Source organism: Anolis sagrei, chromosome 6, assembly GCF_037176765.1.
Source record: "Anolis sagrei isolate rAnoSag1 chromosome 6, rAnoSag1.mat, whole genome shotgun sequence".
Lineage (NCBI taxonomy): Eukaryota > Metazoa > Chordata > Lepidosauria > Squamata > Dactyloidae > Anolis > Anolis sagrei.
In genome coordinates, this window is record NC_090026.1 from 68,775,908 (window position 1) to 68,803,890 (window position 27,983).

Sequence of the window (27,983 nt, forward strand, 5' to 3'; positions counted from 1 at the left end):
AAAACTCTTGAGGGAGCAAGCTTGTTTACTGCTGCCCTGGAGACTAGGACACGGAACAATGGCTTCAAACTACAAGAAAGGAGATTCCATCTGAACATTAGGAAGAACTTCCTGACTGTGGGAGCTGTTCAGCAGTGGAACTCTCTGCCCTGAAGTGTGGTGGGGGCTCCTTCTCTGGAGGCTTTTAAACAGAGGCTGGATGGCCATCTGCCAGGGGTGCTTTGAATGCAATATTCCTGCTTCTTGGCAGGGGGTTGGACTGGATGGCCCATGAAGTCTCTTCCAACTCTATGATTCTATGATTCTACAAATGAGATATGTGCAGTGTGCATAGGAATTCATTTATGTTTCTTTCAAATTATAATCCGGCCCTCCAACAGTCTGAGAGACTGTGACTTGGCCCTCTGTTTAAAAAGTTTGAGAATCCCTGGCATAGACTTTAATCCAGCAACTCACTTATAAAATACTGCAATGACTAAACCTGCAATTCAACCATGTGGTGAATTGCACACATACACCCCAAATCTTAATTGGTGAGTAATGTATTAGAGAGGTTAGGTTAGAATATTTTGTGTTGATATGGAAGTTTTTGTATGAACTTCACTTTATTTGCATGGAAGCATTTCCTTCATCGATGTGAAAGGAGAACGCTCTGTATCTGCAAGTGAAGGCTGCACCGGCTGCATCATAGTGCATGCCTTCACTGGTTGTTTTAAAGCTAAATATTTCTCTCTGGAAGTTTTGCAGATATACCAGAAGGAAATATTTTATTAATAGTAAAAGATGCCTTTGGGCTCTTATTTGTTCTTTTAATTATTTAGGCACAGCTCAAAGTTAGGTCTCAGTTTTCTATCTTGTTATTCTCTAAATTCATTTCCTAATGAAGTCTCGAGTCAAGGACCTTACCCTTTTCACTTAGTTACACAAAAATCAGAGTTTGTAAGTGTAATGATTATGAAGTACAAACCTGGAAAGCAACATGAGAATAGCAAAAAGAGAAATATCATGGATTTGATCTTGGGTTTCTTAAAACTCATTTATCACTCAGCTCTCCTTTATTTCAAAGAGATTTTAAATCACATGAAATTTCTTATTGCTATATAGAAAAGGCAATATGCTTGGAAAGGTCCAAGGCAGTATGAAAAGAAGGATGATCACATTCCAGATGGGTAGACTCAAATAAGGAAGCCATAGTCTGATGTTTGCAAGACCTGATGATAGGATGGCTTGAAGGTGTCTCATTCATGGAGTCTCCATAGGTCAAAGTTGACTTGATGTCAATTAGCAACAACCTGTTGTTGTTGTTCATTCGTTCAGTCATCTCCGACTCTTCGTGACCTCCTGGACCAGCCCACGCCAGAGCTCCCTGTCGGCCGTCACCACCCCCAGCTCCTTCAAGGTCAGTCCAGTCACTTCAAGGATGCCATCCATCCATCTTGCCCTTGGTCGGCCCCTCTTCCTTTTTCCTTCCACTTTCCCCAGCATAATGGTCTTCTCTAGGCTTTCCTGTCTCCTCATGGTGTGGCTGAAGTACTTCAACTTTGTCTCTAGTATCCTTCCCTTCAATGAGCAGTCGGGCTTTATTTCCTGGAGGATGGACTGGTTGGATCTTCTCGCAGTCCAAGGCACTCTCAGAACTTTCCTCCAACACCACAGCTCAAAGGCATCTATCTTCCTTCGCTCAGCCTTCCCTAAGGTCCAGCTCTCACATCCGTAGGTGACTACAAGGAATACCATGGCTTTGACTAGGCGGATCTTTGTTGCCAGTCTGATGTCTCTACTCTTTACTATTTTATCGAGACTGGACATTGCTCTCCTCCTAAGAAGCAACAACCTAAATGTCACTATTTATAGATTTAGGGCATCAAGATGAATCATAATATGTACTTTGAAAAATATTAATACCAAAATTCAACTTAATTATTCTAATTAACATGAGATGGACTTTTCTTTCCTCTTTGCTACTTTGGCTAGCACTATAACTAAAAATCAGAGCTCTGGCTTCCTTAAAATACCAACTGTGTTTTGTTTACTATGTCTATAGTAACATGTCACCAGTACAGAGCCCTCTGTGTATATGTGTGTAGCATGTCTAACACCTAGAAACCAGGAGGTTTTGTTTTGCATAAGGAAAGCTTTCTGCGATTTGTTATATAATTAGCCTGAAGCCAGGAATCAATATGGATTATTGGCTTTATGGATGAAGGAGCTATGTGAATCGGCAAACTTCTACTTTATTATATCCATTAAATTCTCAATGTTGCTGTTCTTATATCCAAAAAGCCACAAACTCATCTTGGACAATCAGGGAGGAACCAAAGCAAGGAGATGTTTATGGAAGATCAACAGCTCAGTGGCATTTACAGGTAAAACCAAATAGGACTCATCTCTGAAGCTGCTGGAAGTTAGTATGAATGAAAGGGATCTATTGTCTCACACAAACCAGTTTCCTGTGAGTCAGTATCAAATCTAGGGACTTTATTGCCAGAACTGAAGAGAAAACTAGGGTACTATAAACATGAGGAATGTATCAGTATATTTAGGGTTTTTTACAATATCTAGAATAAGATATAATGCAACAAAAATAACCTCAAAACCTTGGGGTAAACTTGGCTCACAATAGCCCAACAAAATGCCACATATCAGTCACTACAAATTGTTGTCTATGAGCTGGAAATAAAAACTGGAGTGGTTGGAGGAAGGTGATGGGTGGAGTGTCTCTTTGGATGAAACACTAAACAGAAATAATCATATCAGGAAATGTGTGATTTTTTATTTATTACAGAATGCCTATGGAGTTCATTTTTCTACAAAAAAGTATTTTCATAGTCCTACACATTGTATAGATTACTATCAGAATAAGATGACTCTCGTATGGCTGTGGTGGTGCAGCGAGTTAAACCACGAAGCTGCAGAACTTGCTGACCAGAAGGTTGGCAGTTCAAATTCGTTGGAAGGGGTGAGGTGCCATTACATGCCCCAGCTTCTGCCAATGTGAGAAGATAATAGGTACCATTTTGCGGGACAGTAATGGCGCTTCATGCAGTCATGCCGGCCACATGACCTTGGAGGCATCTACAGACAACACTGGCTCTTTGATTTAGAAATGGAGATAAGCACCATCCCCCAGAGTTGGACCCAACTAGACTTAATGTCAAGGAGGAAATCTTTACCTTTACTATGCATCCAAATTTAGGGGACTGAAGAATATTCACACCCCATTTAAATTGAAATCTGGCGATTTCATAGTACTATTTAAAATGTTAGGGATCTGAATGAAGCACATTCCACTGAATTAAGATGTAAAAGTGGCATGTACAAAAATGGAAAAAAGAAGAAAGAATAATTCAAATGAATACCCAACATATATTGGGAGAAAGTTAGAAAAGCCAAATGAATGAGATCAGACATGCTAGAGAGGATAAAAGGGTGTTTTGTTTGTTTGTTTGTTTGTTTGTTATGTCCACAGCAAAAGGAAGAATGAGGAAATTGTAGTGTTGCTGCATAGAAGTAATGAAAAAATGCTAACAGGAGACAGAGAAAAAGCAGAACTACACAATGCCTGCTTTGTTTCAGTCTTCTCCCAAAAGATAAATAGTACTCAACTTGGGAATAATGGAGCACACAATGCAACGGGAGAAATGCAGCACTGAATAGGTTAAAAAGCAGCATAGGAATATCTGGTTAATCTAAATGAAATTAAGTCAACTGGGGCCACATGGTTTACATCCAAGGGTATTAAAAGAACTAGCAAAAATAATTTCAGAACCATTGGCAATCATCCTTGAGAATTCCTGGAGAACAGGATGAGTTCCAGAAGACTGGAGGGGGGCAAATGTTATCCCCATCTTTTAAAAAGGGGTATGTTTACCTTAAAGAAAAGAACGATTAACAAGAGACATGATAGCCAAGTTTAAATATTTGAGAGGTTGTCATATTGAGGAGAGGGCAAGTTTTTTTCTGCTGCTCTAGAGACTAGGACATAGAGCAGTGGATTTAAATTGCAGGAAAAAAAGATTCCATGTAAGCATTAGGAAGAACGTCCTGATGGTAAACACTGTTCGACAGTGGAACGTGCTGCCTTGGAGTATGGTGGAGTTTTCCTTAGAGGTTGGATGGCCATCTATTGGGAGTGCATTGATTGTGTGTGTGGCAGGAAGTTGGACTGGGTAGCCCTTGTGGTCTCTTCCATCTCTGTTGACTGAAACTAAGTCCAAGTCAAGGAAATCAAACCACTGCTTTGCTACATGCCCAATTTCTCATTAAGTTTGAAAGCATATGATACTTCAGATGACCACTTTTCAGAATCTATATGGTGGTTGATGTTAGCATTTGTCCCACTACTTTTCATTATATCTTCTCTTCTTGGTACGTATGGTTAAAACATTACAGAACTATAATTTGCTGCTCTGGGTGGGCTCCATCACATTTCAGACATTCATACTCATTTCCTCCTCTTTCATTCTAGCAAAGACAAAGAAGATAGAAAGGTAGAGTTGATATTACTTCTGATTTTAAAGTAACCTCTATCTCTATACATTTATTTATGTATTTATTTGTTTATTTATACCCCACTTTTCTCCCCATATAGAATATGGATAAAGAAAATAGGCATGGCTTGTTCTCAAACCATAGCTGAAAGTAGGAAGGGGCAATTTATGATCCTTCTGATATAGTCAGATGTCAGCTATCATAACACTAGCCAACATAACCAATAGTGGGAATGAGAGCTGCATTTTCACATGTTGGTCAGCCCAGGATCAAATATATTTTGCATATTACTCTGGATTAGGATGTTGTGGAAAACTGTAGTCAGTTTAAATGTAGGAGATTTTGATCTTATCTGTTGTAGTAGAGTCTGCTGGCAATGTTACAACTGATAGTAGGAGTAGTAGAGGAGGGAAATGAGGTGCCCAGGTGTTAAATGAAGAGCAGCAAAGGAAGAGAATCCAGGAGATACTTATGTCACCCACAGACAAGGAATCCTTCAAAGGTTTCTCTGGCAGTGAAATGAGTGAGGAGGAGGAAGGAGATGGGAGTAGAGGTTTTAAGAGGACTACTCGGGAGCAAGAGTCAGACGAGGAGCGTCAAAGAAAGAGGATCTGGGACATACTTACTGCTACCACTAAGAAAGAGGATTTTGTGGGCTTTACTGGAAGTAATGGGTCTGGGAGTAGTGAAGATGAAGAGGAACCACTGGACTGGACACAAGTTCAGGAGATCAGGAATGTGTGTACGCAGCCCATGTCCAGTGACACCTTTGAGGGATTTTCTGGTGGGGATTGGTAAGCTGATAATACCATGGAATCATGGGGTGATCTAAGTCTTGATCAAAAGATGGAAGAGTTGGAGGGATGGGTGTTGGCGTTCAGCTGTAGAAGCTAAGCCAGCTGACAGCGATGAGGATGGGGTGAGGGGCAACTCATCAACGGATGATGAGTTGTAGGATAAATGAAGGCACTGGAGTGATAGAACTTTGCAGTAGGCAAAGTGTTGGATTCACTTGGGTCTTGTCACTGCCGCTTCTCTTGTTGGGCTTGGGTCCTGGAACTGCAGGTTGCTGTGTTCTTCGTGTATTGGATTCTCGTAAGTGCTTGGATTCTCGTAAGTGCGGATTTCCCCTCTCTGTGACCTCGCACTGTTTCTGACGATGACACTGCCTTTTGGACTCTGGAATCTTCATCTGGGACTTCTTCAACTTGGGACTGTTTTTGGACAACGGCTTCTCTTCACGGCTCTTTGTTTAACCATTATCTTTGAACTGTGTGATTTTGATGTGTTTTGAAGGAACTCTTGTTTAATTCGGATCTTTTGCCAGTTTAATCCGGTTTATTTTCCAAGTTCGTTTTTAAGGTGCAAATTGCTGCAGACTTTGAGTTTTGACCAGAGGCACTGAAGCAAGTGTCTCTGAGTCCTGTTTGATTTAATAAACTGTTGTTTTGAATATACCCCTGTATCTGGCTCTTTAAGGCATCTGGGTTCCGACATTATCCTTATGGTCACAAAGTGGAGTATGGAGACAGGGGGAAAACACAATCCCTGAGCTCGGATGGTATTTTGGAAGCAAGGCCCAAGAAGTAACTGCTCCAATCTCTGTTGTTAGTTTCTTTAATATCTGAACTTTTTTTTTGGTGTCTGGAGTGACTTGAGAAACTGCAGAATGTCTGAACTATACTCCAGGAAGCAAGTTCTCTCATTATGTCCAAAACAGGTTCATGATTTCACCATTCTAATAGTAAGCTAGGCACAGTAATGTTTTCCTTGTATGTATAGGTTGAGAGTGATTCACTCATCCATTTGTGCAATATTGAGCAGTCCCCAAAGTTAGAGGAGACACAGTTTATTCCTCTGATCCAAATGTTGATATAAATTATTCAATGTGTGCAGTTATTACATAAAAGCAAATAATCCCTTAGAGCAAATGTTAAATACATAAGTGTATTGAAGGTTAGACTGAGATGAGGGACCAAAACTGGTAGCCTTGCACTCATTAAAAGAGTTAATCTAAAGTTTATAGTTTAAAGAACTGAAAACCAGAAAGAGTCAGGTTGGGCTGAGGTGAGGAGCAGGAAAGATCACTTTTTTTTTAAAAAAAAAGCATGTTATCAAATATGCATTTGTTTATCACAGTGAAGTTTTATGATTCAAAGCTGATTCATATATATTTTATGAAGAGAATATCCATTGTGGTAGCAAAATTAAATGTATTTTGAAACTTGTAGGTGACATTTATCTGTCTGCTCTATCAGAAAAAAAGTTGTCATATTTCATCTAACATATATTACTTTTTCAATTTCCTGCCAGTAATGTTTCTTTAATGTTCTTTAGGGCGAGACTACAGGATTTCTCATTTCTCACAACAAAGACCAAAACTCATTATAATGATGCTAATGAGAATTGCCCATGAAAACCTGCATCACCCTTTTCACAGGTGAACAATCTTTTATCCATGACCATCCCAGCATTTTCACACACACACAAACACACACATACACACAGAGTTGCAAAAAGAAAGCTTAAGACATTCTTGCAAATGCTCTGCCCATTCTTCTTTTGCTTCTTCAGATGTGCATTGGACCAAAAATGTAGGCATAATTTCTGTGATGATTTAGACTCGTTTGGAAGGCATGTGTGATGAGATAACAGAGATAGTAAATCTATTGAAAGGGGCAATCTTTGATCTCCCTGATGTTGGCATCTTGTCTGTTTATTTATTTAAATTAAAAATGTCCAAACAAGCAAAAGTTTTTGTATGGCAAGCAGTGTAATAAATGTGATTCTGGCAAAGTTACATTCATGGAAGCTTGTAGGATACACTATCAATCAAAAGACATTTTCTTGCTATTTTGTCTCTTCCTTTAAAGCATACTAGCTATCCCCTGCCATGTGTTGCTGTGGCCCAATCTGTGTATATGTATTTTGTGTATATGTTTGCATATATATGTGTGGTTTTGCACATGCGCTGTAATTTTCTTGTTTTTTGGCTTTTTAAGTCTCTTCTGCTGTGTTTTTCAATGTTTTTATGAGTGATGGTCACTCATTGACCTGATACATGTATTGTGTCCAAATTTGGTGTCGATATGTCCAGCGGTTTTTGAGTTATGTTAATTCCACAAATGAACATTAGATTTTTATTTATATAGACTTCTTGGAATGTTTAGAAAAAGGATGGGAATACGTTATGGGAAAACTCAGATAGGAGGGCTACAAATGGAAGATGCTGTTCTCTAAACCCACCCTACACTTCTGTAAAAGAACCAGAGCAATTGTGGAGCCCCCGGTGCCGCAGTGGGTTAAACCCCTGTGCTGGCAGGACTGAAGACCGACAGGTCACAGGTTCGAATCCGGGGAGAGGCGGATGAGCTCCCTCTATCATCTCCAGCTCCTCATGCGGGGACATGAGAGAAGCCTCCCACAAGGATGATAAAAACATCAAATCATCCAGGCGTCCCCTGGGCAACGTCCTTGCAGACGGCCAATTCTCTCACACCAAGAGTCATTCCTGACACGACCAAAAAAGCAAAACAAAACAAAACAAAACAAAAACAAGAGCAATTGCATGAGCAAAGCCTTATGTGGAAGTCCCCCTCTTTCTCTTGATTTCACTAGAATTGCTTTCACAACTCAGAACTACAGGACAATCTAGCAGACCTGTCTCATCTTGTGCAACTATTTGAAGGTTTCCAGACAATATCACAAGCTGCATCTTTTCTATAGCTTATTATACTCTGATCCCACCACCACAACTATTTGATAGCTAATATATATGTGTGTTTTACGAACTCCTCTTATGGGCTGCCGAAATCACCATATATTGTAGCGAATCCAGCGGTGCCCAGTGTGGAGTACTTGTATAGTTTTGTGACAGAGCCCTGCTAGAAGTAGTTCTATATCGTGAGATAGAAGCGGACGGGCTCCATCACAAAACTATAGAAGATCCGGTGTATGTCACCAAAAGTTACCCTGCCTGATGAGGTCATGTGTATTAACTCTCTCAGAACTTGAAAGAGTGGGATGAAATTGATGAAAAAACTCATGCTGAAAGAATCAGTCTGCCATATTATTTCATTCCCACTCCTGCTTTTATTTTCATTCTTTAACACTGTCATTAAGAGTGGATTTAAATGTGTCCAGAAGCAGAAGGAAGTTGGGCATTTTTTATATTTAGCATCATTTATCATCCTGAAAAGACCAGCAATATGGTTGATAGAAATAGAATCACTGCTGAGATTATCAGAAGCATATCACTTGTTAATGAAAATTAATTTGGATTCCTAAATAATTCCATGGAAACCTCTTATATTGACTTAAGGATTCTGTATGAACGTGTATAGTTTCATGGAAAGGGCAGCCATGAATGTGTTAACTGACACTTAACACCATAAAATAAAAATGAAATAACCTTAAGGTTAACATTTTCTTCTGGTGTTTAATGAGACCCACTCTATTAACTTCAAAGAGCTCGCCAATGTTTGCTTCCCCTTTAGTTGATCAATTTTTAATTCCTTGGTATTTGGGGTGCCATGACCCTGCTAAGTGTCTATATAGAAAAATAACGTTTATAGTTTTTTTCCCCCTACATGAATGCAGAATGGATGAAATGTCCTCTTCTCTGAAAGTCAACATATCCAAGCCGGTACATGGGCAGCCCTATTGCCAAACATCTATGTTTTTCTGGTAATAGAATTATACAAAAATCCCCACCCAAAGCCAAAGAATATCCTGGAAGGTCTGAGTTTCAAAATAGATGCATACACACATAGGAAAAGAATGAACGCCAGAGTTAATTCATATACCTAGAGTATATCACCATGTGAACTGTTGCTTAAAGAGGCTAAGGGGGAGATGTTTAGAGTGAAACAAGGAGAAAAACTCTGATTTGTTGCTATGATGGGAACCAGTCATTAAGACAAATTCTCTCTATTAAGAGACTATCCTTTTCCAACCCAAACCCTTCTGCTATATTATGTGGATCCATTTTCACTGTTTCCCTATCACTTTAAGTCCCTGTGTTCATCCATCCATTCTGTTGAATAAAGCATGTAATGGCTTGATAAATACATATATTGAGAGGAGAACAAGCCTCTAAAGGCTAAATCTAACAAGTTAAATTAAACTTTTCTTTGAAGTTGTCTGCAATGACCTATTTATACTCCCCCCCCCCCTGCCTGCTTCATACACACACATTCTCCTGGTAACTGGTCTCTCTCATCTCTTTCTAAACTGTCTCCCTGATGTCCTGATCATTCTCTGATCTATTTCTTTTTTCTTATCTCCTGGATAGATGCTAATATGACACATACAACCTCTAAAACAAACTATTTATTCTGAGAACTGGTGATATCAGAGTATTTGATGTATCCACCATTAAAATGGATGTTTATTTGGATATTGGCTGCTTGATGCCAATCTCCAAATATATCATGTGTGTGTGTGTGTGTGTGTGTGTGTGTGTGTGTGTATCCTGGAGGAGGGGAGAGAAGTTTGCTTTTAAAACATACTACTGGAGGGTAATGGAGTTTGGGGTTTTTTTTTGTTCAATGTGGAAGAAATGCTGGGTAAAGGACAGCACAGCGGACTTGCCCGCCTGTATTGTTAGGCAGAGTGAAGTAGTCACTTCAAACAACTTTATGGTTTCATATAAGATCGGCAAAATGTTGCTTCATTTCTTATCACTCTGTTTAAAAATAAACTTGTAGATATGGGAAAGGGTGCTTATGGGAATTTCTGTTTCGTGTGCATAAATAATTTAGCTTGCATTGGCTGTTACACACCTTGGATGGGGACTCTTTTTCTCCTACTCCTTTTGGTAGCATAATTACATGGGATAGTTTCGGATTTAACAATTTATCTGTTTTCCCCAACTTGCTTGCTTTGGTTGTTACACACCTTGGATGGGGACCCTTTTTGTCGTACTCCTTCAGGTAGTATAATTACATGGGATAGTTTAAGATTTAACAATTTAGCTGTGTTCCCCAACTTTCAATGCGTAGTCCTACTGAAACAAGGAAGAACATGTGCAAGCATCTACTGTGTGTATGGTTTTAGGTTGCCCCAGATATTACTTTGAAATCTGACAATGAGTTTTTCAGAAAAAGAAGCAAGACCTAGCTTCATAGGACTACATAAGCAAATTAGATATTGTATTTAAAGAAAGCTATGCAAACTTTTAGTGGTCTAAATACCGTAAAAGGCATGAGATCTTGTCTGTTCTCAAAAGCAAAGCAGGGTCAGGCCTGGTTATATGGAAGACCGACAAATAACACTGGAGGCTGTATTTCAGAGGAGGGAAGTACAAACCCACTACTGAGTATTTCTTGCCCAATTCAAGGTTTAGGTTCTTACCTATAAAGCCCTGAACTGTTTGGGATCTGCCTACCTACATGATCGCATCACTGTATACGAACCCACACGATCCCTTCGATCTCCCGGAGAGGCCCTGCTCTCGATCCCACCAGCATCGCAGGTGCGTTTGGTGGGGACGAGGGAGAGGGCCTTTTCGGTGGTGGCCCCTCGACTCTGGAACTCACTCCCTAAAGACATCAGACAGGCCCCAACCTTGGCAGTCTTCAGGAGGAGCTTGAAGACGTGGCTGTTCCAGTGTGCCTTCCCGGAATAATGAATCCCATAGCACTTTGTCCTCCAAAGCACTTTACATTTCCCTGAGTCTGCTTGTATGCTCTCCACTAACACTAGTATCACCTTTCGTTCATGGCCCGGCATTATTTCCAATTTTAACTCTACATTTGGCCTTCCCACTGTTTTAATTATGTGTTTTTTATAATGTTGTGTATTTTATTGTCTATGTTTTTTAATTGCTTGTATTGATGTTTTATTGCTTTTGTTGTTGTGTTTGGGCTCGGCCTCATGTAAGCCGCCCCGAGTCCCTTGGGGAGATGGTAGCGGGGTTCAAATAAAGTTAATAAAATCATAAAATAAATAATAAGAAAACCCTTTGAAATTTATGGTGTTATCATAAGCTGAAAGGTGACTTGAAGGCATATAGAGACACAAATATTTAGCTGGATTCTGTAATACCCATTGAGGAAGGTCCACTAATCCTTGGTAGCGCAAAGCCTCATTTGTCCTAAATCTGACACTGCTCCCACCTGAAACCCTATCATCCGCAGCTATATGGATAAGACTTATCTGAATCAATATGCAACTCTATGATAGAGTTTTTTCACTTTTATCTGGGGACCTCATCACACTGAGGTCAATAAGCTAGGCAGCAGTGCGCGATGGGGGGGGGATTCATCGTGCAGCTTGGAGAATCTGGTAGGCAGCATGGGGAAACTATTGCCAGACATCACCCACCGTGCCCCTTACCTTATCACACGAGGGGAAATGTTGTTGCCCGGCCTTCCTTCATTTGCCTTAATGAGAACATGGGATGCTTCTCTGGGAAGCATCCTAGCATGCTACCAGGATGCTTCCTTTATGGATCCCCACTAGAAGTAGCCTTATGTCATGTGATGGCATCTGCCAGGCTCCATCGAAGAAGTATGCTAGGACACTTCCCAAAGACCATAGTCTAAATCAGTGGTTCTCAACCTGGGGTCCCCATTTGTTTTTGGCCTACAACTCCCAGAAATCCCATTTAATGCTTGTGACACACTTGTAGACATGCATTATTTCATGACACAGTAATTCGGTTTTCCTAGCGAATTGGAAATTAAATTAAACCAACTACGTATCCCAGGAAATTAAACCAACTCCTTATTAAAGATACACACACATATATAAACTGCAATAATGAAATGTATGGGGTCACAACATATCTTATGAAAACCTTTCATTTATATATTTAGAAATTTAGTATGTTTTGCTTATTTCCCATCAACTGAAAGATGTCTCCTTATGTTCACCCAACATACCTACACTCTGCAGCTGATGTACGAATGTGTCATGACACACAGTTCTGCCCTACTTTTTAACTACTTTTATACTGACCTTCCTGTAAAATTACTCTGTCATTCTACCCAAACCTACCTCCAGTTCCCATCCCATGTTCATAGATCCTATGTTCTGGGCTGTCTCGAGTCCAATATTAACTTATAGGAGGTTATCTTTTGAATTAATATGATTTCCTCAAAGTTAGAGTATCTGTGATTCAAGCACAGCTTTTCTTTATTTTTCTGTAAAATCAACTTCTTTTAATTTTTATTGTTATTTGTTGTTAGCTATCATCACATCAGCATCAGGCATATGGTGACCGTATTATTAAGAGACCTTCAAGTCACCCGTGCTCAAGTCTTGCGGATTCGGGAACGTGTTTTCCTTTATTCAGTCTATTCAACTGTATTTAATTTTTATACAGCTATGAATGTTCCTGCATTTTATTTTATCCTTCATGTTTCAAGTGCATATTAAATGTATTGTTTGTGCTCAATGATACTGTATTGAGTGATCATCACCTTTGAGACACGAGGACACATGACTGCTCTCCATATGTAAACTGATGTCTATTGTTCATTCTTTCACTTTCAATAAAAAGCTTGTGAGTGCAGTGACAATTAACAATGAAACCACAAAGAACTTAAACTATTGAAAGTGGTAGCAAGCCAAGGCCAAGGTGTTCACATAAAGATTACAGTACACTCAAGTATTTGTATTATATTTGGCTTAACCTTGGATTATGAATAATGTAAAGTCAAGCATGGGAGACAAAACAACACATAATTTATAGATTGGACCTTAAAGGAGTGGGCACTTTTATAGACATTGAATAACTGCAGTTACCACAATCTCCTGCTTTCTGAGGAGTTCACAGAGTTTAGTGCAGCAAACATTTCCTATCTAATTCTCTCCTCCACCTAACTCTTCACAGAACAACACTCATTCCCCTTCCTTGTTTCATGGGGATTCCACGTTTCACTGTGTGGATAGGAAGTAATGTACATACTCAACTATATGTCACACAATTTTAGTCTGAAAATTTATCCTGAAAACCCAAGCCAACATTCATAGTTCAGTGCTGGTTTCCATAGATGTTGGGTTAACAGTGATCTTCAGTGATTATTTTGAATGGTTTATCAGGGCCTAATCTTTTTTGGGGCAAGATGATTGAGAAGGCAGTTGCCACCAACTCCAGATATTCTTGGATGATGCACACTTTCCTGATTAATTTCAAATTGGCTTCAGAGCAAGATACAGAGTCATGTTAGTGGATGAATTCTGTCTCAACACTAACAGGGGGACTGTGTCTCTATTGGTGTTTTTTGATCTCTCATCAGCATTCAATACCATTGACTATGATATACTTCTGAAACACCTGAAGGGCTTGGGAATTGGAAGCACTTTTCTAGGTGGTGGTGCTTGGGGATAGCTGCTCCTCAATTTAGGAGCTGATATATGGCATCCCACAAGTTGTCATTCTATCGCCAATGCTTATTAACATTTACATAAAGCTGTTGGGAGAGATCATCTGTAGGTATGGAGCAGGCTGCTATCAGTACACTGATAACACCCAAATATATTTCTCCAAGTCTTCAAAAACAGCTATAACTAAGCATAGTCATTATCCTTAATGTCTCCTTTGAATGAATGCCTGGAGGAGATAATAGGATGAAAGAAGACAGAGATGCTTGCCATTAAAGGGCCTAACCTAGGGTTGAAGGTGTATCAACCAGTTCTGGATGGCAGTATACCCCCCTCCCCCCGGTAAATACTGTAGCTTGGGGGTGCTCCTGGATCTGACTCTCCAAATCTCAGCTCAGAAGGATATGACAGTCAGGAGTGCTTATGACCAGCTTCGGCTGATACACCAGCTGCACCCTACCTAGAATTATAGGATCTAAAGATGGTAGTGTGTGCGCTGGTAACTTCTAGTTTGAATTTCTGCAATGCACTTTCTCCTGGGCTACCAAGTTCAGAAACTCCAATTTGTTCCAAACATGGCAGCCAGATTGGTTACAGGAACATCTAAGAGTGATTATTACTATTAATGCTTCTTAGTTTGATCTTTTGAATAGAAGTTGCCAGTGTGACTAAACAAACGATCAACAATACTTCAAAATATGCATCTCACCAGTTCTGTGAGACTCCACCCTTTTGCCCTTTTGGATGCAGTGTATACCTTAACAAATTCAACATCTCCTGAAATTTCCTTGATAATTTGTAGAAATCTAGCCTATGGTTATTCTGTGCCCATGTGAAATCAGAATGCCACATCCCTTGAAGTGCCCAGGCATGGAGGCACATGTGATGTTTCTATTATCCAACCTACCTGTTGTAGGAGGAGTGGTAAAAAGCATGAAATGAAATAAAAGGCCAAAGCAGAGACAGCCTAAGGCAGTGAGGGTGAAATGAGACTGAGCTGCCTTAGAGGAGTTTCTGTGAGACAACTCCGCCTCAGGCAAGCAGACTGATTTTAAAACTCCCGGAGGACTAACCAAGAACTTGGACACAGTTAGACTCCTTAGGGATACACAGCATACTTTCTTAAGCCATGGTATATGATTCAGTACATGCTGAACAATGAATTACTTTATCCTTCCTACCTACAAGGCAATAAAGAAGCTATATCAGCAAACTTTGGAATTGGCCCATTTAGTCATTCATTTGTTTTGGTATTTGTGTTCTGCCTTTTGATATCAATGATAAAGACATCCAACAAGCCCAAATAATGACTAAATATGATAGCAATGCAGCAATCAAAACAACCTTCATTATCTAAAATCAATTGTAAAGACATTAAGGACTTCATTGTATGTGTCTTTGCAACAGCCACCTTGAGTCCCCTGTTGGGGTAGAGAAAGGTGGGGTACAAGTATGGCAAATAAATAAATAAATAAATAAATAAATCATCCTTGGATGCTTGCAGCACAATTGAAGTAGCAGCCAATAGTGAAAGGACCAAGGCAGCGACATCTCCAGCTCATCCTTTGTTTGGGTATCAGCCAGCACGTCAACAACTTAAATCAAGAAATAGTTTTCTAAGATCTACAGAGACACTCGCTGGAACACCCAGCAAGCAAGAGTCCAAACGTGGCAGGCTCAAACCCAGAACTTCAATCAATGGCTGATACCAAATGAGAGACTCCCCCCTCGGCACACAGAAAACTGGGTGACTTGGAAGGCGCTGAACAGACTGTGCTCTGGCACCACGAGATGCAGAGCCAATCTTAAGAAATGGGGCTACAAAGTGGAATCCACAACATGCGAGTGTGGAGAAGAGCAAACCATTGACCATCTGCTGCAATGCAACCTGAGCTACATGCACAATGGAGGACCTTCTTGCGGCAACACCAGAGGCACTCCAAGTGGCCAGATACTGGTCAAAGGACATTTAATCAACCACCAAGCTTGCAAACATTGTGTTTTGTCTGTTTGTTTTGTTAAAAATGTAATACAACTGTCTGGTTGCTCCTGACACGATAAATAAATGATAATAAATAGGGAAAGTAAATTGTCCTCCCTTGAAAACTAGCTCTGAGTAGGCAAAATTAATAACAACTTGCCTGCCAATATTGACCCCCCCCCCCCACCTTCAACACAGAAACGGTTTTGGGGCTATAAAATGTATAGTAGCAGATGCAGAAATTATATCATTTCCTCTCTCTAGTGTATATTGCTGTGTCTTTGTATATATAAAAAAGACATCACCTTCCCGCCTGAATCTATATACTTTAAAATTTTCACTCCAAATAGTTCTGTTGACTGTTATGGAACTTCTCCAGAGTTTATTACTGAGATGACATCCTCTTTATTCTGTGGAAATATTTGCAGTACTACAAGAAATTCAAAGCAATTGTGAAAATACAGGACTCGGGGACATTAAAAAGTGTTCACCCAGAGTCTCTTCAAGGGGGATACGCTTTGGTAGTTTACAAATCAATCCATAAAGAGAGTCAGGTCCTATTTTCTAATCCCTTCCACTCCTTTTATTGCACATGACATATTACATTGCACCATGCAGTGTGCACGGTGACAAAAAAAATGCCCCTTCTTATTTAATTGAGATCCCTTCACTGGATTTGAAATGGGCTGCTTTATTTCCCCTGCTTTAAAATATACGGCTAGCTTTTTAGCTGATGAAGTATTTTATTTTATTAGCTAGTAGCAGATGCTTAGCCAAAGAGGAGAGGCAAGCTGGGGGAAAGTCATATAGATATTATATGTATATAAAAGAAATGAAAAGGCCCTTGGCAGTGTTAGAAAGGCCTGGGACAGAATAATACACTTTAATAATGAGGGATAGAGCTATGGCTTTTGCTGATGGCTGTGACCGGCTCTGTGACCTGATTATGTCGCAGAGTGTCAGCAGCTGAGACACTACAAAAGCGAGTGCATCCCATCAAATCTATCTCCATTGTAATCATTCTCGCCGCTGAGAGGCTTGTTAGGAAGAGAGAACCATCAGGCCTTATTAGCACCGTTTACCATCAAGATGCTCAGAGAGCCAATGGATACCCTCGCATCAGAATAATGAGAACCAAAGTGCTCCCATTACCCAACTGGATCAACAACGCCGCGGTACCTGCTTAGTCGGCAAGCTAATTGCGGGTTAAACCTTTCCAAAGGCAGTTAGTATTTGCTAATTAGTGAAGCCAGACATAAGGCTCTTTTCTCCCACATAGAGAAGATCTCTCCATCGATGAAGCAGGGCATACACTCAGTGCCGATTAAATCCTTCGGATTGCTCATAAGCTATATTACACCCCATGAATCCACAGTGCAAATTAAATTATATGACCTAAAATCCATAAAACAACTCTTTGTTTCTTTTGATCCTGATAGTATTCAAAAAGAGAATTCTTTTTTAAACATGCCCAACTTGAAGACATTTGTCTTGCTAATAAATAACATTATTTTTTAAACTAATAAAGTGGGCAAATTTCACAAAACCAGCATGTAGCCCTCTCATCAAATACACATTGTATCACTGAAATCAATTTGATTATTGAAGAGGATTCAGTAAAGAATTATAGGATTATACTGTATAGTTTAGTTAATGTATAGCTCCAGTAATATTTTAAAGAATTTTCATCACATGCAACTTAGATGAGCAAAAGATCCTTATCACCGTCAAAATAGTGAGGTTTGTGCAAAACTTATACAACAGGGGAAGGAATAGATATAGTTCTGGTCTTCTGCTGTAGTGGTTGGTAGAGTCCATGAATTTGTATGAGTTTCTAAAAAGTGTTCCTTGCATAAATTTGTGTGAGTGCAAAACCATTTCTGATCATGGAAACTACTTCCAAAAATACAGGTGTTTCTCATTCAAAATTCATGTTTTATTCTATTTTTTAAAGAAATTATTTTTTAACACAAGAACAATTTTTTAAAAATAGATTTTTTTCCCCCAGAAATATACATGGTTTCATTATAGAAGAGAAGAAGTTAGGTTCTTGTGGGTTTTTTTGGGCTATAGAGCCATGTTCTAGAGGCATTTCTCCTAATGTTTCACCTGCATCTATGGCAAGCATCCTCAGAGGTAGTGAGGTCTGTTGAAATTAGGACAATGGGTTTATATATCTGTGGAATGGCTGGGGTGGGGCAAAGAGCTCTTCTCTGCTGGAGCTAGGTGTGAATGTTTCAACTGACCACCTTCATTAGCATTTGAAGGCTTGGCTGAGCCTGGGAAAATCTTTTGTTGAGAGGTGTTAAGATGTGCCTGGTTGTTTCCTCTCTGCTGTTTTGCTGTTGTAATTTTAGAGTTTTTTTAATACTGGTAGCCAGATTTTGTTCATTTTCATGGTCTCTTCCTTTCTGTTGTAATTGTCCACATGCTTGTGGATTTCTTTTTCAAAAAGAAGAAGTTTCTTTTTCAGAAGTGGTATTTCTGAGGTGGGGGTTAGCACAGAAAGGAGAACTATGCACAACCACTCCAATTTACAGAAACAGGCTTTTTTGTGTGCCAAAAATCCAGCCTTCTTGTTTGTTTTGAAATTTTGTCCCTCCCCCAATTCTTCACATTTGCACTAAAATTTGTTTTTGTACATAAAACCCAAAAGTCCTACATATATTTATATGCAAAACAATTTACTGAAATACTTTGGGATATGAAAATCTCAGCATTTGTGTGTGTGCAAATGTCATGCTTCTTCCCAAATGATTGCTGAGACCCCCCCCCCATTTTTATTTTACTCCCAACAAACAAATAACAAGTATTCTTCTAATCCTTACTGATTGTTAACTAGACATTTATCCAGTGGCCTGCAAATACAACTAGAAGAAGTATCATTTGCTTCCACTATTCTTTCCCTTGGTCCATCAATTCAATATGTTGCTTGCAACTCTCCTGCTTCTGTCTGGCTTCTTGTGATGACAGGGACTATAACTTTGGTTGGTCTGTTGATCTTTCAATTACTCTGGTGCTCATGCAGTGGATCTCATCATCCTCTCTCCCATTTGTATAAATGTATTGTGGAATTTTGTGGAGTAAAAACTATTCTGAAAGTCTAATAGAATATATTTTCAACATACAACTCAGTGCATCCAATATCTTGGAGTATCCACCAAAATGCTAAGCATAAGGATAATTCTCAGTTCTATTGCAGTCATGTTAATTACTGTTTCAATTCAGAGCCCAGTTTACTTTTAAAAAACCAAACCTCAAGGGGTTCAGTGTTGATTATCTGGTGGTAAATAGAAGTGGCATTTCAAATCTAAAGCAACCCAGGGTATTTGGTCTATTTAACTTGATATTCTAGTTCTAATGCCACCAATTTCTTGATTTACTACAATGCTTGGAGTGGGCCAGCAACATCCTTAATCTTTAAACATTTAAAAAGTAGGGCCATAGGGACAGCATCATGAGGGACAGGAGACTGCAATAAGGAACTACACAAAATAGTTGTATTGAACACTCAATGGGATTTCTTGATTTAGAGGCTCAAGTGACAACGTCAATGGAGGAAAAACAAGAAAAAAACCTACAGAAGAGTCTCCCTTTCTCTCAAATGAGTAAACTTGATAAAATTCTATCTACAATGGTAGTCTTGTTTTTCTACCAGTAAGATCCCCAAAAGTCTAACATAATAGGACTCAGCATATCAGGCATCTCATGTACTTTTTTGAACCTTCATTCATACATAAGAGTATAGTAAGACACCCGGATAACTAATAATAATAATAATAATAATAATAATAATAATAATAATAAACCTTTATTTGTACCCCGTTACCATCTCCCGAAGGACTCAGTGTGGTTTACAAGAGGTTGAGCCCAAATACAATAGTAAAAGCAACAGCAACAACAGACAGCCTGCCTGATGTCTTTGTGGAGAGAGTTCCAGAGTTGAGGGGCCACCACAGAGAAAGCCCTATCCCTCGTCACCACCAATCGTGCTTGTGATGTAGGTGGGATCGTGAGCAGGGTAACAACAGAATATCTGCTGTTTTACTTACCCAAGAGGTAAGCCAGGAGGTGAGAATGGTCTCTCTAGGAATTTGCTAAGTTTTCCAGGTGATTCTATGATATGCTTTCCCTAAAAGTTACCACAGAGTTGCATTGGAGGGCCTAACACATTCTTAAGGAGGGTATCTCTAGGAATCTCTAGGTTTTCCAGTGCAACTTTATAGTACCAGAAGTCATATTATTTAACGGCATTTTGTTGTATCTGTGGTTTCATTAACCCGTAGATATGGGAGGGTCTTACTATACATTTTACACTGAATTGTACCTGGAAACATGATTATTCCATGGATTGTTGGGAAAGTGGAATCCCACCCACTGCGACAACCTGTGGGACCCCCAGTTATGGTGTTTGAAATATTCAGTGCCACTAGAAAGTCTCTTATACATTTTCATTCCAGTCTAGGACTGATATGATTGCTTACTAGTTTACCAACACATGCCATTATTTCTCTTCCTGGGAGAGCTTGAAAAAGGTGGGGGGGAAATCCCTTCGACTGACAAACTGTCATGGTTTTATATCTCTAAGCCTTAAATTTATGTCCCATGTGCCTACAGACTCCTGCGAGAGGAGAGTTTGCACTATTTCTGAAGTACAGATATAAACAAGCAAGCTTTCTAGATGGAGCTGATCTGACTATGAGTTATAGGTACTGTAACCAACTTTTCCTCTATTCCAATAATATGTCCCTAACAGAAAACCTAATAGGCTTTTGAGAGCCTCCTTTTAAAACTGGCTGCATAAAATGATTCTTTGATGAAAAGGGATTGAAGCAAGGGTTAAAGCAGACACTGAAAGGTTATTGTAGAGGGCACACTGGTCGTGCAATCCTCCTTTAATATGTGTGGTGTGCACCTGCGATAAGATGATTCATTAGATAAGGTCTCACTTTGACAAGCTCCATCGTTCAACCCTCGGGGTAGTGATGGAACAATTCTGTACCCACCCAGTAAATATAACAAGGTCAGCATTTTTTTCCTTGTGGGACCTATATATGAGGACTGTGTGTGTCAGATTCATCTTCGTTCATGTTTTATGTTAATCATGATTAAACAGAGTAAACATCAATGCAAACATCAGGCTTGAGGCTGGTTTCTTTTAAATATTTAAAAAGCATTGAAGAGATAAAATAAATATCACTTTTATCCCATTTAAGCAGCTAGGTGATACTGAATCATAGGGAGGAATAATTCACTTTTCCTGCATTTTTTCAATTATATTCTCAAAACTGAGGAAGCACACATTTACAAACACTAGACTCAAACTATGATTTTAAGATACGAATGCTTCTTCTTCTCATGATGATGCCTCCTTGTTTCTCAATGGTTTGATTTTGACTGCAATCCTCTTGGACAGAGCTCATTATTTAGGGAAAGTGAGTTAGTTAAAGTTGGTACTTAAGGATATTTTTTGGTAAGTATGTGGTAAAAACAACAACAGCACAGTCATATGGGCCTTGCATGACACAGGCCTATATAATACATCTGTAGGCACTTTGAGAAGTACATGGTTTGCATGAAGAAAAGAGCTGGCAGCTCCCTCACAAAGTAATTCCAACTAAATGAAAACTGGGCATGCTGATGCAAATAAATTAACATTTTTATTCCCACTTTACAGATCCCCTTTTGAAGAACACAATTTAATTGCTGTCTATAATATAAGCAGTATAATTTGCATATTTAATTTGTAACTTTACTATTGTCCCAGCGCATGTGTTACCATTTAGAAATTGCTCAGGATATAAATGAAAACACAGACTGAATCCAACTAACGTGAAGCACTTTTGACAGCTATTGTGAGAAGAGGTATAATTCACTCAGTTGGAGGCAGACAACTTATTTATAAATACACACAGTTGTAATTTTTACTTAACTCCCATTTATTTCAGTGGGAGACCTTAGTAGAAGCAAATTATCTCCCACTGAAATAATAAATATGCTTAACTTTGCTTTGATTATGCTGATTAGCCCCTGATTTTCAGTACGGCTAAAGACATTCTGGGATCTCATTTCAAGACATTTCTGCCATTGTTAAACATTCTAAATATTAAATATTTAACACTGTGTTGTATTCTCCTTAGTAATATGGGAGATATGTAGAGCAATGATGTGTCAGAAATTAATATAGGCCAGAGGTCCTCAAACTTTTTAAACAGAGGGCCAGATCACAGTCCCTCAAACTGTTGGAGGGCCAGATTACAATTTGAAAAAAGCATGAATCAATTCTTATGCATACTGCACATATCTTATTTGTAGTGCAAAAAATACTTTAAAACAATACAATAATTAAAATGAAGAACAACGTTAACAAATATAAACTTATTAGTATTTCAATGGGAAGTGTGGGCCTGCTTTTGGCTGATGAGATAGGATTGTTGTTGTTGTTGTTGTTGTGTCCTTTCACGTCATTTCAGACTTAGGTTGACACCGAGTGAGGGCCGCCTAAATGACCTTGGAGGGCCTTATCTGGCCCTTGGGCCTTAGTTAGAGGACCCCTGATATAGGCATTGCAGAGCATAATAATTCAACATTTTCGAATTGTGTTGTCCAGTTAGACTTAGGTTGACCCTGAGCGTGGGCCACCTAAATGACCTTGGAGGACCTTATCCGGCCCTTGGGCCTTAGTTTGAGGACCCCTGATATAGGTATTGCACAGCATAATTATTCAACATTTTGGAATTGTGCTGTCCAGTTAGATGCAAGACAACCTTTAAAAATAGTATTGGACTGAATCCAGATTTATCTATAGTGTTCATTTACTAAAATCAATTTGATTTGTAAGTATGTTAGATGGGATGTTAAGTCGTAGTAATTGTAGTGGGTCTCCTTTAAATAAGATCATATGTATAATTTGGCCTCATGTATAAGCCAAAAATTAGTTTTAGGGTCAAAATTATGGATTTTGCTATGAGCTGTGGATAAATTGAAAGACGTTATGCAAAGAGGGGAAAGCACCAATGCTACCTCAAGGGCAAGTCTCCCCTGCTTGCCATTTCCATTTCCCCACCCAGGCATTCAAAAAGCTCAGAAGCAGCAGTACGGCAGAGAGAATAGAGCAGTGGTTCTCAACCTGGGGTCCCCAGATGTTTTTGGCCTTCAACTCCCAGAAATCCTAACAGCTGGTGAAGTGACTGAGATTTCTGGGAGTTGTAGGCCAAAAACATCTGGGGACCCCAGGTTGAGAACCACTGGAATTGGTACTTTTTTTTTAGATTATCCTGGGATGCCTATGTGCTGGCCTTTCATCACTCTATTCAAAGAAGAGGATGGTTCCTTCTAAAAATAAGATTTAAAGTACAGAGCTTAGCTTAACATGTAAAAAACAGCCAACCCATGTTTTTCAGGTTGATTTTTTTAACTAAAATTTCTAGACTTATACCTGAGTATATAGGGTAACTCAAATATAACCATTAATGCTACCTCAATACTCAATTCTCCTTCTTATATTTTGGTAGGAACCACTATTTATCTGTCTCCATGCCATACACACAAACACATTGGCTGCTAGAAATGGCTGTCATGCATACATAATTCACTTGTTTTCCAAGACCTGTGTGCCACATGAATTCACTACTTCCCCTCGTCTTCCACTCACCTGTCCTTGTGCATTAGTGACTAGTTGACCTGTGACCCCCTGAAGACCGGAGAGTGCATTGCCAAAGGCCTGTGAGCTTGCTATTGAGCCCATGGCGGCTGCCGCTGCTGCCGCCGCCGCCGCTTGACTTGCTAGAGGATTACTAACCAGCTGAAAATAGGAAGAAAAGAGCAAACAGTAAGGATAGAGATAGCAACACACAGCTAATTGACCTTATGAAATCAATTTGATTGAGATGCTGGTAATCTTGAAATCTCAAACAACATTTGAGGGTTTCACAATGGCATATCAGTCAGCGGGATTCTAAACCCTTTACAAGTGTTGCTGGTATCAGCAGAAATTATTCCACTTGTAAGTAGATCATGGCCAAAGTGGAATACAGCCAAAGTATATTTTCCACATGTTATTAAAACACAGATTTGGAAACGGTTTTTTAAAAAGAAAATAGTTTCTGATGTGAAAGAGTCCAGGATAGATTGCATTATATTGTTTTAGGGGAGGCAAATAACTATACAATCTTGTCCTCAAACTACACCCTTCGACATACACAATTATAATATCATGGTTCAGTTTTAACTGCCATGGCAAGAACTGCTTAGGGAGGGAGATTTAAGACCTCATCCCATGAGTAGCGGGAAAGTAGGGAAAAGTGGAGGACATTGTCATACTCTGTTCCTTTCCGTCCTTTTCTGTTTTCCGGGATGGCCAGCCATCCCATGTCCTTTCCATGTTAAGGTCTACCTTTCTTAGCTTTCTGCCATTTGGCATTGGGTAAGACCTGACTCCTGAAGACAGCTTTAAGCAGGGCCGTAGCCAGAAAAAAATTTCGGGGAGGGTTGACAATTTCGGCGGGGGAGGGGGGGAGGTTGAAAATTTCGGGGGGGGGGGGGGGTTGAAAATTTCGGGGAGGGTTGAAAATTTCGGGGAGGGGGGGTTGAAACCTGCCTCCTAGCTCACGCTGAAGCAAAGAGCACAGCAGGGGGCAGAGCATCCTTCAATAGCCTGCAGCTCCACCCCTGTCAACCACCTCCACCAAGTCTGGCCTCCTTAATGAGAGCATTCAACACACACACCCCCAACTTAGTTGCTTCACTACATCGGCTATTGCTGCAAGTAATGACAGTGTGAATAAATTGTCAATATTTGCTTGAGATAGTGCTTACAGTTCTGGAGGGACTCTTAATTTTTTGCATCTCATAGACTTAGCAGCATGGGGATTTGGTTAACCAGTTAAAATTCATGAGTAAACCAGGTTTTTTTAAAAAATCTGAAACATTTCGGGGGGGGGGGGTTGAACCCCTAAAACCATCCCCTCGCTACAGGCCTGGCTTTAAGACTCCCTTTCCATGCACTGCAGAAACATAGCTCCTTGGAGTCCCACCAGAAGTGCCCTTATTTTATGTGATGGCCTCTGTGGGGCTCCCGTGGGGCTCAGTTTCTGAAGCACATGGAAATGGGGCTCTAAAGCATGGGATGAAATCCTTAGAATTCTCAATGAAAGAACTGCAATACCTCGGCAAACTACACATTTCATAGGAATGGCAGCTAAAGTGGAGTCATACTGCTATAATTATGTAGCATGAAAGGGCCCCCAATTTATTTGGCTTTGCCACAATTCTCAGTGAAAGAACTGCAATACCTCGGCAAACTACACATTTAATAGGAATGGCAGCTAAAGTGGAGTCATATTGCTATAATTGTGTAGCATGAAAGGGCCCCCAATTTATTTGGCTTTGCCATAATTCGCAGAACCTAGTTCCAAGAAGACTTTACAGTTCAACTGCTCTGGAGAAAAAGTATTTGAAAATATTTTAAAAAATCAAAAATACGTTTTTCAAATACCGAGTATCAAGAAACCCTAATGAGTACCAAGAAGCTCTAATGAGATGAATTCCAGACGGACAAGTTTTACATCTTTACAGATATAAAGCTTGCATAAAAGGATAACAGCTACCTGGTCATTTCCTTGATATCTTAGATATTCTCACACGGAGAGAAATGTTTACAAGGGCATGCATCCAAAGTAATGATTTCTCATGTGGATTCTGAAGTGAAACCTGTACTCGATACTCCTCTGAATCTATGTTTCAATTGTTAGTTGTATTTTTGATGTAAAATGAAGAGCAAAGAGGAATAATGAAATGGCAAACAAAAAGTATAGCATGCACAGTTGCTTGGGAAAGAAAAGGTGTGGCTCTGTCAAGCATTATAATGACCAATTGACATGTTATTTAATACTATGACCTATTAGAGCTAGGAAACTTACATTTGTACTTCATTTTAGTAGTATAACACGAGAATAATATGTATAGCTCAATATCAAAAGTTTGCATTTCTGGAGACTCTAAAAATAGCTGGCTTTCACAGATATCTGCTCATTATATGCATTTGTAGTAGCTGAGATATTTGCTGTCTAAATCTACTTAAATCTACGGCTCTCAGGAATAAGTACTGATAGGGGTATAGCTGATGCAACTTGACTTGATTCAATATGAATTGACACCACCTGAGGTGATACGAACAACATATCCTTCAACATACATCGTAGTTACACTCATTATATTTCATAGATTATGGGTGGTCTTGAGCCATTTTTAAAGCTAGTGTGATCAAATTGGGAACCTAATCTCAACCCTTCCATTTCATAACCGACTGAGGAAATGAACCTCAACAAAGAAAGCCTTTAAGCAGCAAAACAACATTAGTACAATGTTTTTTTCTTCAAAAATGTTTGGACATGTCCATTTGAATTGACAGCATGTGTTGTTAAGGTAAAATATAAGGAGAAAAGTTAAAGAATGGCCCATGCAGTTTCACGTCGTCAGGAAGAAGACACACACTTCGTATAGGGCTGGGATTTTCCACCATTTTTGCCCATGTTTAGAAAATCTTAACAGTCGTGTTAATTTTTCTTTACACTTTTTAGTATATATGCACGTCAGGTTTCTCTAATAATCTAGATTCTATGCCTGCCTATCTCATTACTAGCAAAGGGTTAAGTCACAGCAATATTATCATCATATAAATCATATATGTATATCATCATAAGGAATCCCACTGGAGGAAGGAATCCCACTGGAGCATTGCAGCACACCCAGATACCTGGGAGTCACTCTGGACCATGCTCTGACCTACAAGAAGCACTGCCTGAACATTAAGCAAAAAGTGGGCGCTAGAAACTATATCATACGAAAGTTGACTGGCACAACCTGGGGATCACAACCAGACACAGTGAAGACATCTGCCCTTGCGCTATGCTACTCTGCTGCTGAGTACGCATGCCCAGTGTGGAACACATTTCACCACACTAAAACAGTGGGTGTGGCTCTTAATGAGACATACCGCATTATCACAGGGTGTCTGCACACTACACCACTGGAGAAATTACACTGCTTAGCCAGTATTGCACCACCTGACATCCGTTGGGAAGTAGCAGCCAATAGTGAAAGGACCAAGGCAGCGACATCTCCAGCTCATCCCTTGTTTGGGTATCAACCAGCACATCAACGACTTAAATCAAGAAATAGTTTTCTTAGATCTACAGAGACACTCGCTGGAACACCTCAGCAAGCGAGAGTCCAAAAGTGGCAGGCTCAAACCCAGGACCTTAATCGGTGGGTGATACCAGATGAGAGACTCCCTCCTGGGCACACAGAAGACTGGGTGACTTGGAAGGTGCTGAACAGACTGTGCTCTGGCACCACGAGATGCAGAGCCAATCTTAAGAAATGGGGCTACAAAGTTGAATCAACGACATGCGAGTGTGGAGAAGAGCAAACCACAGACCACCTGCTTCAATGCAACCTGAGCCCTGCTACATGCACAATGGAGGACCTTCTTGCGGCAACACCAGAGGCACTCCAAGTGACCAGATACTGGTCAAAGGACATTTAGTCAACTACCAAGTTTGCAAAATTTGTGCTTATTTTCTCTGTTTGTTTGTTTTGTTCTGTTAGAAATGTTATATAATGGTATGGTTGCTGATGACACAATAAATAAAATAAATAAAAATCATCATAACATAAGTCATGTCTGTATTCTTTAAATATCATAGCATGTCATTGGTAGAGTCATGATGGAATCCTGACATAGGATTAAAAACCAAATGGTCTTTGTTGGACTGGTTCTGAAATTTCATAGTTTCTTCAGACCCTGATTTTAGTTGTGCTGCTCGAAAAGCACAACCTTATAGATCAGACCAGAACACAACGATTAGGCAAAACCATTACACATATAGGCTGACTTTCACAATGTTGGTCAAGAAAGTTGTTCACAATATCAGAATAATACTTGTAATGTAACTGTGGCACATCAAGATCTGTGTCACACCTTGAGGCTGCTTTCACGATATAGTAAAGAAAAGAAGAATAAGTGAGGGCTATAGTAATAAACATTTTCATAGACTCTTGAAAAATATCCCCAAAAGAGATATATTTGTGAAAAACTACCGGCAGTTATTGCTCAGCACTATCTAATGCAAAACTAATGCAAAACTGGAGGGGGATTATTATTACTAATAAAGAAAAT

General features: G+C 39.6%; 1 protein-coding gene across 4 annotated transcripts in view; it reads right to left on the reverse strand.

Moving 5' to 3' along the window:
* POU6F2 (POU class 6 homeobox 2) overlaps window positions 1–27,983 on the reverse strand; it is a 443,696-nt gene that overhangs the window by 19,386 nt on the left and 396,327 nt on the right. For all 4 annotated transcript variants that reach the window (XM_060781601.2, XM_060781599.2, XM_060781600.2 and 1 more), the window contains exon 6: window positions 23,457–23,606. In XM_060781601.2, the coding sequence (XP_060637584.2) occupies window positions 23,457–23,606 (150 nt within the window). The remainder of the gene's footprint in view (window positions 1–23,456; window positions 23,607–27,983) is intronic.